An 11,904-nucleotide genomic window follows, 5' to 3' on the forward strand; every position below is an offset into this window, starting at 1 on the left:
GTGACATCTCTATCCACCTGGTCAGCCAGGTTCAAAATCTGAATCTTCGACGCCTATCTATCCTTCACCTCCTATAACCAATCATTGGCCAGATATTACCCCTGAACAGTGCTCAAACTGACTTTCCAACATCTACCCTTTCCCTTCTTCCCCTCAAGAATCATGAGGGGAAGCTCAAATATGTTATTACTTGCTCAAAATCTTTTTAAAAAATATTAATTTTTTCCCTCCCTCTTTCCATGGAATAGCCTAAATGCCTTAGAAACAAACCAAGCCTTTCCACAATTTGGCCGACTCCCCACTGCACTGTTTTGACTGTACCTGGGATTTAACTGGTGGAGGTGAACAAGTGATGACACAGTGATCAGGAACAATGAAAGAAGTTTTATTACTCACAGTTTTCAGGCGAAGGGCTGTGCCCTACCACAAGGGCCACATGGGGAAATAGCAGGGTCAGTGAGTAGGCAGAGGGAAGGAGGGAAAGCATAGCTCTGGTGAGCCTTTGTTGTGGTTTCTGTGGGAAGAAATGGGGACACAGGGAGACAGGCTTGAGTAAGCTTAGGATCAGATTGTTTGATCAGATTGTTAGTGGGCAGCAGGGTGGTCTCTAGTTGTCCTGTACAGGGTTCTGGGGTGATTTACCATGGTGCTTTAGGCCAGGGAGATATTGGTGAGCGAGTTAGATAAAGGAAGCGACTGGTTTGTATAACAAAGACATGTTCAAAAACACTTGTTTGCCATCTCTAGGAATTAGCTGACTCTGGAGGGGTAATTCCTCTCTGGTTCTCCAGTCCCCAAGATGTCAAAGCGTCACGAAATACAGAAGATAGTCCCAAGATAGCAACAGCATCCAGGCTTCTGAGGCCAGCTCAGTGTAGCCTGCAGGGGTTGGGCCCAAGGGGATGCTCTTGCTGGACTGGCCTTTCCCTCCTAAATTAGGGCAGCAATAACCGCATCTTGGCTCCCCTCCACGGTGCTGAGTGAGCCCAAAGTGTGTCCACTGGAGACTTCAAGTACAGATGAATGGAATATTGCATGGTAGTTTGCAGATGACAGTTTTGATCTGAAAGTCAACCCAACAACAGGTGCATCTTTCATGATCAAGACTGACCAGTTGCAAAATGAACTATGTAAATTCCTAACCTGGACTACAGCTGGACAAGAACAATTCTGCCTTGGTACCAATATATCACAGAGGACCAACTGCAGTATAATTGTTAATGATATCACACAAGAAGAGATATTTCAACATGATGGGACCAAGCTTCTACAGCATGGTCCATCTCATATTATGGGTTTGAGAATACAGAGGCAGGCTGGGGTCCTGCCACCAGGTATCACTTAGCACTTGAGCCTTCTTCCTGCAAAAAGGACTTACAGAAATTGACCAGTTCTCTTCTGTCTTTGAAGACTGCAGCAATTGCCACAGTCTGGCTGGGCACAAATGCCGCAGTCTGGCTGGGCACACAATCACGAGCCACCACACAGCTTGTAGATTCAAACAGCAACTCTTTATTCCCGAACTCAAACCAGCCGTCTACAATCACGTTCTGGGGAAATCCACGTTCTCTGCTCAAATCCACGTTCTCTGCCCAAATCCACACCCACTGGGCTTCTATCTCCAAAATATACTGTCTGAATCCCGTGAGAACTCAAGGGGAACTCAGGCAGCAGGATACGCCCTATTCCCAGCAGGAATAATCTTAAACCTTAAACCTGGAACCTAAACTGGGAACGCCCTAAACACGATTATCTTAAAACCGGGAACACCCTAATCTGCCTTGGTCCTTGAGCAAGGTCACCTACATTCAATGTCGCTGCAACATGTCAGCAACATGGGGTAGGCTGGCAAGGAAATTGTCATACCTACTTGGCTAATGGCTCCCAGCAAGCAATGATATTCCAGTCTGTGAAGTTCTCTTATGTAAAGAATCTCTGACATGCAAAGGAACATCAGTGGTTTTTTACCTTGTTGAAAAGGAATGTATATAATTGTATGGATGGTAGGATTACATTTTTGAGCAGGTAATCAGGATTTTATGTAGTATTCATAAAAGAAAAATAGCACTTCCATGATTCTTGAGGGGAGAAAAGGCCCTTTTGAGATTGTAATTTCCCTGGATTCTCATTACCACTTTAGAAGAAACTGGATTATTTAAATTTGGTGGGATATTGTTAGCAGAAGGATAGCAATCATTACCTGAAGCTAACATGAGTTATTTATAAGACTCAAAAAAATAATTTCATCCTGACTTCTGTAAAGCACATTTCATCTAATACAGATGCCCCTTGATTTATGATAGTAACCGCCCAATAAATCCACTGTAAATTTAAAATATCATCAAGTTGAAAATGCAGTTAATACACCTAACCTACTTAATGCCCAATGCTAAGCTCCACACCAGGAAAACTTCCGGGGGGCCCGCCCTCCGCGGCGCCAGCCCCATGGTCTCCTGGACCAATCCACAGGTTTTGTCGATTGCTTCTGCCTGGGCAGTGCTCCCGGCGCGGCAGCCCCGCCCTGGTCGACTGCTCGGGTCTGGCCCGCCCCCCGGGCGCGGGAAAATAAGTTTTTGTTGAGTTTTTATCCGGGCGGCGGCTGCAGTGATCTGCTCAACCCGAACCATTCCTAAGCGTCCTCGGCCTCTCCTTCTTCCTGGTCCCCCTCGAACCACACGAGTGCAGCCGAGGGGCCCAGCTCGCCGCCATGTCCGAAGCTTATTTCCGGGTGGAGTCGGGTGCGCTGGGACCCGAGGAGAACTTTCTTTCCTTGGACGACATCCTGATGTCCCACGAGAAGCTGCCGGTGCGCACCGAGACGCCCATACCTCGCCTGGGCGCTTTCTTCCTGGAGCGGAGCGCGGGCGCGGAGCGGGACCACGAGCTGCCCCAGGTGAGAGCCGCCGGGGACCCGCCCGAGCCTCGCGCGAACCGCCGCTGCGGGTGCGTCCCGCCGAGCGCCTGCGCGTCAGGGTCGCGTCGCGTTGGCCCCCGCGCACTGCAGCAGCGCGGGGGAACGGGAGCTGCCGGGTGCCGGGCGTGCCTCCGACCCTCCGGTACCACGTGACCCGACCCGCACTGGCCCCCTCCTCCCAGCTGGGGGACCGGTGGGAGCCCCCGACGGCACCCGCAGCCCCTCCGGAGGTTTACCGGGTGCTAGCGTGGGCGGGGTCGGGGGAGGAAGCTTTTCCGTCGGTGACCTGTCATCCTCCTCCGACCTTGTAGGATGGTGTTGTCAGCCTAACAGAAAGGTTGGCCCCCCAGTAAGCCGTGAGCTGGGATTCCAACCAGGGCCCTGTGGCTGCACGCCCAGGTTCGTCCCAGGACAGTGACTTGTAATGGTTATTTTTCATTTCCTGTTTAACCTGTGTTGTTTAGAAGGATGTTTTTGTTTGGGCTGTTTTAGTTTTTATGAAAGTAACACAAATTTTAAGTGAAATAGTAAATATATGTGTGTGTGTGTGTGTGTGTGTACATACACATCATATAAGATATATAGTAACTATATATGAAATGATATATAAATGAAATAGTAACTATATATCTCATATATATATATTATATATTACATATATAATATATATTTTATATATATTATATATTACATATATAATATATATTTTATATATATATTATAGACATATATTATATATCTACTTTGGTTTCCCACATAGGGCCTGTGTACATTTTAGTGATGTCTTCAAAATTCACCTCTCTATATTTTTAATATCTTTATTTATCTATGTTTATGTGGTGCCAAGGATTGAACCCAGTGCCTCACACATGTTAGGCAAGCACTCTACCACTGAGCCACAACCCCAACCCAACCTTCATACTTTTAAATGATATTCTTAAACTCATCTTTGTGATTTGTAAAAATGCAGACATTATTGACATCCCATACAGTACATTGTGCTTATTGTGCTAACTGGTAAACATGGAGATATGCTGCCATAACTTTATTCATATTTACTTAGTTTTTAACCTAATGTCCTTTTTCTATTCCAGGTTTCTATCTGCAGTACCACATTGCGTTTAGTAATCATGTCTTCTTAGGCTCCTTCTTAGCAGTAACAACTTTGAGATTTTACTTGGTTTTTTTGTTGTTGTTGTTGTTTTTTGTTTGGTACTACACATTGAACCCAGGGGCACTTTACCACTGAGCTACATCCTTAGCTCTCAGAATTGCTTAGGGCGTCTCTAAGTTGCTGAGGCTGACCTTGAACTTGTGGTCCTCCTGGCCTCACTTGCTGGGATTACAGGCATGCACCACTGCCTTGCCTGCTGCTGCCTATGGTTAGTGTTTGCATGACATTTTTTTCTGTCCTGTTTTCAACATTTCTGTGTCTTTATATTTAAGGCATGTCTCTTCTAAGCATATAGTTAGGTCTTTTCATTGAATTTGGCAATTTTTAATTGATGTAAATTTAATCCATTTACATTTAATTATTGATATGCTTGTGTTTATTTTTACCTTCCTATTGACCCTTCCCTTCTGGGATTCAAATTACTTGCATATTAGATTTTTTTTTCTTTTTCTTTTTTCTCACCGTATTTTGTGTGTGTGTTGTGCTCTTGTCATCTGTATTTTTCCTGCATGGAACTTGCATTTGATGATTTTTTAATATTTTTTTTTAGTTGTAGATGGACACAATATCTTTATTTTATTTATTTATTTTTATGTGGTGCTGAGCATCGAATCCAGGGCCTCACTCATGCAGGGCAAGCACTCTACCACTGAGCTACAACCCCAGCCCTCCATTTGATTTTTAAGTCCTATTTTAAAGTTGGTGTCTGATTACCCTGATATTTGGTGCCAAATGTTTGGAGTTGCTCTTGGCCCCTCTATCCTGGCTGCTTTAGCAGACTTGAACTCAGACACAAATGTGTCTTCAGCCTGTGGTATTTTGTCAGAAGCTCTGCTTACACCACCCACCTTCTCAAAGCTGTTTGTTTGGTACTAAGCATTGAACCTAGGGGCTCTTGCTGCAGTTCTCCCTTGTAAGAGTTTTATGTTTGTGTTGCTTCCTTTAAAAAAATCTTTGATTTTTTTTTTTTTTTTAATGAGATTTCTCTTAAAACTCAAGTTGATCTCATAGAAGTTGAGAATAGAATGGTGGTTACCAGAAGCTAAGGAAAGGATGGGGAGGTAAGGCTGGGGAGAACTTGATCAGTGAGTACTAAATTCTAGTTAGATAACGGTAGGAAGTGTGTGCTATTACATAGTAGGGTGACTATAAATAATGATATATAATGTACATGTTTAAAAAGCTAGAAGAAAGGACCAGGTGTAGTGGCTCATGCCTGTAATCCCAGCTACCAGGAGGATTACAAGTTAAAGGCCAGCCTGGGCAACTAAGCAAGACCTTGTCAAAATAAAATAAAAAGGGGCTGGGGTTATAGCTCAGTTGGTAGAGTGCTTGCCTTGCGTGCACAAGGTTCTGGGTTCAATCCTCAGCACCCCCTACCCCCCGAAAAAAATAAATAAAGTAAAATAAAAAGGACTGGGGATGTAGCTCAGAGGTAGAGTGTTCCTGGGTTCAGTCACCAGTACCACAAATAAGTAAATAAATTTAATAAAAATAAATGAGACTTCAACCCGCACAGTTCATTTCTTCATTCACAACCAGGTCTTCTGCATATGACAGTCACCCCAAAGAGAACACACAGTGTCACCCAGGCGCTATGTTTGGTTTTTTTTTTTTTGTCAGACATTTGTTTTTAAAATCTACCTCTTGTCTGATGCAGGGCTCGAAGATTGAACTCCCCTTGTGGCTGGCAAAAGGACTTTTTGACAACAAGAGGCGCATCCTTTCTGTGGAACTTCCCAAGATCTACCAACAGGCCTGGAGGACCGTGTTTAGTGCAGACGCCAATGTGGTAGACCTCCACAAAATGGGGCCTCATTTCTATGGATTTGGTTCCCAACTCCTGCATTTTGACAGTCCTGAGAATGCAGATATTTCTCAGTCTCTTCTGCAGGTAAATAACTGGTGTGAAGGCCTAAGGTGCTACACTGGTCTCAGGAGCCAGCCAAGGCAGCCACCAAATGTCACTTTAGTTTGTTATTATTCCACGTTGGCCTGTAATTACACCGTATCTGCCGTGTGTGTTTGTGTGTGTGTGTGTATGAGTTTATTTCTTAAATTTGTTTTTAACTGATACATAAAAATATAAAAATCATACATATTAATGGGGTGACATGATATTCTGAGATTTGTAAGTTAAATAATGTTTAAATCAGATTAAATATACCTGTCTCCTGTAACATGTATCATTCTTTACAGTAAGATTTTTTTCTGTGATCCCAGCAGTTCAGGAGGGTGAGACAGGAGGATCGCGAGTTCAAAGCCAGCCTCAGCAAAAGCAAGGTGCTGAGCAACTCTGTGAGACTCTATCTCTAAATAAAATACAAAATAGAACTGGGGATGTGGCTTAGTGGTTCAGTGCCTGAGTTCAATCCCTGGTACATGCCCCCCCCACAAAAAAAAAATTATGTCTTTTAGCTTTTTGAAATGTATAATTCATTATTATTATCTGTAGTCACCCTACTGTGTAATAGAACTCCAGAATTTCCTCCTAACTATAATTTTTTAAAACATGGCTTTTCAATTACACTTGATGTTTGCTAAGAATTGGAACTAACAGCAAATCCAGGGAATGAGGAAAAGGTACTGGTGAGTTACAAGCACTTAGATACACGGTTCCAGCCCAGTTGTAGGTCTGGTCTAGGGGTTTCTAGTGGAAATACTTGAATGACTTGGTTATTTATTCCTTTCCGTTGTTCTGTGGCTAGGACTTGGCTCTACCATGAACTAATTGTGTGACTTGGTCAAATGACTTGACCTCTCCAAGCATCAGTTCTGGAGATTAATAATAGTACCATGTAGTACCATTTAACACATGCAGTAAATAGTAACTATGCTATTTTTCATGAACAAAACCATGTTGTGTATATTATCATTCTTCATAGTTTATTTTAACCCTTCATAATTTTATTATTTTTTCTGTTAATATTAGAAGAAACATCCTTTCTACCTGTTGGGATATAAGCAGTTGAAAGAGTTTACTTCCTCAGTTTTATTTTTATGAGAGCTGTTAACTCAAGACAGGTTTGCTCCCTGGGCTATGCTGACGTCCTCCATCAGGCTTAAGGGTTCTTTGACCCACCAGGTACTAGTCCTACTTTTAATGTAAATAGTAAAGAAAAACGTTGCTGTCCATTCAGAAAAAGGAAGTCTACATAGAGACTATAAGCTTGAACTCAAGCTTATGAAATTCTTTTGAGCAGAAAGATAAAAACAAGGAAAATCCATTTGTCTTACAATGTTTCCAGGACGTGTGCTTAAATTGGAGTCTTACCTTTCTTTAGTGAGCTGGGTGTTTTCTTTTCCCATTATTACTTTTAAGTGCTTTAGAATTGCTTACAGATAGGGTGACTTCACCCTGACACAGTTGAAGAAACTGGAGCAGGGACTTGTGGTTTGCGCTCAGAGCCCAATTTAAAATGACACCGCTAGAGCTCAGGGGTCTCCATCCTGATTTCAGACCGAGAATGATAGAAACCACATTCAGGGCTGGGTTGTGGCTCATTGGCAGAGCGCTTGCCTCGCTCGCACATGTGAGGCACTGGGTTTGATCCTCAGCTGGGTTTGATCCACATTAAAAAAAATAAATAAATAAAATAAAAATATTGTGTCCATGTATAACTTTAAAAAAATATTAAAAAAAAAAAGAAACCACATTCAATTAAAAAAGCTTGCAGTTGAAAGCTGTTGGCATGTGACTGCAGTACATTATTAGAGCCTTTGTTAACAATGACAATTATGAGTAATGCTCCTTTTTTGGTACCAGGCATTGAACCCAGGAGTTCTTAATCAGTGAGCCACAAGCTAGCCCTTTTTTAATTCTTTTTTAATTTTGGGGGGACAGGGTCTTGCTAAATTGCTTAGGGCCTCGCTATTTTGCTGAGGCTGGCTTTGAACATGCAATCTTCCTGCCTCATTCTCCTGAGCTTCTGGGATTATAGGCATGCACCACCAAACCGGGCTGAGTAATGCTTTTTGAAAAGCTGGGTGCTTTGCAGATATTACTTCATTGGTTTTCATAACAATCTTCCCAATAATCCATTTCACAGTTGAGGAAATCAAGGCTTGATAATGTGCAGTAGCTTATTTGAGTGGTAGACAGCACTCAGGCCTCTTTCTGAGTCCGAAAACAAATTCTTTCATGCCATACAAACATTCCAGGATAAAAATGGATCTGGTTTTATGGGACGTGAGATCAACCCTGATTTCCCCTGTTCACTTCTTCTGCAGACGTTTATTGGACGTTTTCGCCGCATCATGGACTCCTCCCAGAATGCTTACAACGAAGACACTTCGGCACTGGTAGCCAAGCTAGATGAGATGGAGAGGGGCTTATTTCAAACAGGCCAGAAAGGACTGAATGACTTCCAGTGTTGGGAGAAGGGACAGGCTTCTCAGATCACAGCTTCTAGCCTTGTTCAGAATTATAAGAAGAGAAAATTCACCAACATGGAAGACTGAAGGCCAGAAGAACCCAGGATTGTTATTGGTGGATTTATCTCGTTTATGTCCTTGATAAGACCTAGCTGACCTTGTACAGGATCAGATTGTATCCCGTTTCATAACATACATCCTGCAGTAGTTTCAGGAGTCAGGATTAACTGGTTGGGAAAGGATGCCCTGGCCCTGTGTGTCCTCCAGGCCTGTCCCACCCAGCCTGGGCCTTTTGACCCAAGAATACATAGCCAAAGAGAAATCAAAGTCTGTGCTAAATAAGGATCAATGACATACATCACAGTCAAGTTGGAGCTGGGATTTCTTGTGTTGGGGAGTTTGGGCAGCATAAGATGTCCCTTTCACTAGCTGCAAAGGGCAGGTACAAAGTGGGTCATCTTTGCCTGTTCACATCATGTTCTCTTGAGTGTATTTGCCTCGTCTTCCTCATAGTTGAACAAAAGATAGCACCCCCGTGATGTTGGCCCAACTCGTAAATATCTCCTGCTGCCTGCCTGCAGGGAATTAGCCCAATTTCCAAAACAGTCACCCAGTAGAGAGCAAAAGGGGAAGACAGGTGAATGGCACAGCAGAGAAGAGAAGGTGTTGTTTTTGTCCTCTGGTATCGGGGCTTTATGGACTGAAATCATCACTCTGCTGCCAAGCTAGAGGGGACATAGTTAAACTGAGCTCGTGTTTGTCTCTGATCTTTGGAGCACCCGTGCACTTATTCCATTCCTGTCCAGAAAGGCTGTCAGGGAGTTGACCAGCCTTTGTTACATCTGGAAATCGGGACCAGAAGATTGCAGATTGTAAAGACCCCTGTTTAAAAAACATGGCAAAGGTTAAGGGGCAAGTTGTTTTTGCTACATTATTAAGTGGAGGATCCCCGACCATTTAAGGGGAACTGTTTAAGCAAGCTTGAAACTCTTCCTGGGAGAGCAAGGAGGAACTCAGGCTGAGTAGGAAACAGAATTTCCCGGGACCCATTGGACTGTCCAGTGGGCAGTTTTCTCCATACCACTGCTCCCTTTCTAGTCTCCCACCACTAATGAACACTGTCCTTATTTTTGGATGTTTTAAAGGAATTTGGGTATCCAGATTGTGCAAATATCTTGATGCAAATTTAGAATGACAAGTGTTTTTTTAAATGCCTGTTTTAAGATGGAATTGATGTTTTTACAATTTGACTTTGGTGCTAAATAAGTGATCAGCTTTGCCTGTGAATACATTCTGTACGAGTGCTATTTCTGTCACTGGTGCTACAGATGATCAGCAAAGTAACCCGAGAATTTTGCCTTTGATCATATTTGACAATAATGCCCAAATAAACACGTTTTAGCAACTGCTCTTTTGTTTGTACATCCTCTAAATAGGAGGTATGTTATCTGTCAGAACGTGCGTTTCCTAAGAAGACAAGTTCCACTGCTAGTGCACCAAGTATAGTAGTTAGGGCCCCAGAAGCGGTTCAGAGAAGAGCCTTTCACTCTGCTTTTGGCATCATTATCACAGACAGCTTTGTATTTAAAGACAATCCTAAAGCTGCTGCCATTTTTACCCCTTTCTTAAAAAAAAAAAAAAAAACGGGCTACATGCTAAAAATATGAGGGCATGCATATACGGAATTTATTCCATTTTAAATTTTGCACAAATTACATCACATGTAACTTTTGTGCCCATTTTTGTTGCACATCTGCCTGCAAACTTGTCAGATTAGCTCTCTTCCTGGTAATTCTCCCCTGCCGCAGTCTGGCTGGGCACAAATCACCGAGCTGCCACAAAGCACTTGTATGTTCAAACAGGAAACTTTATTGCCTGAACTCCAACAGCACTCCACGCACACTCCCCGGGAACTCTCCCGAATGCCGCCCACACGGCTCCTCTCGGCACACCACACCAACCGGAACTCCCTCCACCAGAACTTCCCCAACCAATGCGAACTCCCCAGGAAATCCCCCAGAGAACTGCAAAGTAGCGGGTGCCCCAGGCTGACAGCAGGGGTCTATATGCAATTGAATCAATCTAGCATCATCCTAATGGCTCTCAACCATTACTTCTGGCAAAATGCCAGGGGCCATTCCAACTCCGCTGTGGCTCTCAACACTCCCCAAGTCAGTTTTATTGGAATCCTTCAAGAAGGTGATTTTTTTTTTTCCCCAAAAGAGTATAATTTGAATCAGCTACCAAATTTCTGCTGAAATCCAGGGAGTACATGTGTGCCCTTTCCCCTTAAGGGCTCTGTTCCCAGATAGCTGTGGCCTTAATTGTAGACACAACCTGTGTGCAGGTTTTTCCTAGGGACAATCTGGCCTGCAGGGAGAAGCGGGGCTAGGCTTGGTCTTCCCTTTGGATTTCTCTTGTTCTCCTTGACCTCTGAACTCTGGGCAGCTTCAGGCATGGTCCTTGGATCACCGTCTGAATGCTGTTGACTCCCAAGCTTGGATTGCCAGCTCGGCTCTCCCTCCAGACCCAGACTTGTAACCAACCACCTGTTTGATGTTTTGACTTCAGCACCTGCCCCAGCTTGGCAGAGATGGCACTATTTGTCCTGACCCTAGTGGTCTGAGATCACTTTTCTTACTGCTTCAATAGCAGAGATCATTTGTTTCTTAAGTTAAAATTCCACCTCTGGGGCTGGGGTTGTGGCTCAGTGGTAGAGTACTCGCCTAGCACATGGGAGGGCCTGGGTTTGATCCTCAGCACCACATAAAAATAAATAGAAATAAAGGTATTAAAAAACAAAATCCATCTCCCTAAGAGAATTTTGAACACCTTACAGGGCTTCTCATTAGGCTTCCAGCACCCTGGGCCTAAGATGTTTCTGGAATACTGTGTGAAGTATTAAAATTGGAATGCAGAACTCAAGGTCAGGTACACTCTGAATCTCTTCTGTTTCACCATCCTGAAACCCCAAAAGAGCTGCTTTATGTTTATGCTTGAAACAGTTGTGTTTAGGTAAAAATATTATATTGTAGACAGATCTTAGTAAAAGAGGTCAGATGTGTTTCTCAAAGTAGATATTTATGTATTTAAGAGGAAAATCTATGCTTCAAGAAACTTGTGGAACAAAATGTAGGATATATACTTAACTATAAAAATCATTATGATCTGGCAAAGTTAGACTTAAAATTTTAATGCCGCATTCCCATGGGAACAATTAAGACAATTAAATGCTCTAACCCTAAAGAAAGATGTCTAAAAGTTGGAATTTTATTTACTAAGATTTACTATTACCCTTCTGAACAGCTTGAAATCTCCCGTCCTGAAGAGCAGAGAATAAAATGTATACTGAATCAAGGGCCAAGTCTGAGAATGTAGAGTTCACCCTCTTATTGAAAGCAAATAACAATCACAGGTGACAGGCCTGGCCTGTTTTGGTTTG

The 11,904-nt window shown here is 43.1% G+C and overlaps 1 protein-coding gene across 1 annotated transcript; it reads left to right on the plus strand.

The window, feature by feature from the left end:
* The first annotated feature begins 2,546 nt into the window (after positions 1-2,546).
* Gins3 (GINS complex subunit 3) lies at positions 2,547-9,867 on the plus strand. The gene is made up of 3 exons (XM_027939205.3): positions 2,547-2,893; positions 5,749-5,982; positions 8,319-9,867. Exons 1-3 carry the CDS (start codon positions 2,708-2,710, stop codon positions 8,547-8,549), a joined length of 651 nt encoding a protein of 216 aa, XP_027795006.1. The 5' UTR covers positions 2,547-2,707; the 3' UTR covers positions 8,550-9,867.
* Positions 9,868-11,904: the final 2,037 nt, after the last annotated feature.

The sequence above is a fragment of the Marmota flaviventris genome, chromosome 18, assembly GCF_047511675.1.
Source record: "Marmota flaviventris isolate mMarFla1 chromosome 18, mMarFla1.hap1, whole genome shotgun sequence".
Lineage (NCBI taxonomy): Eukaryota > Metazoa > Chordata > Mammalia > Rodentia > Sciuridae > Marmota > Marmota flaviventris.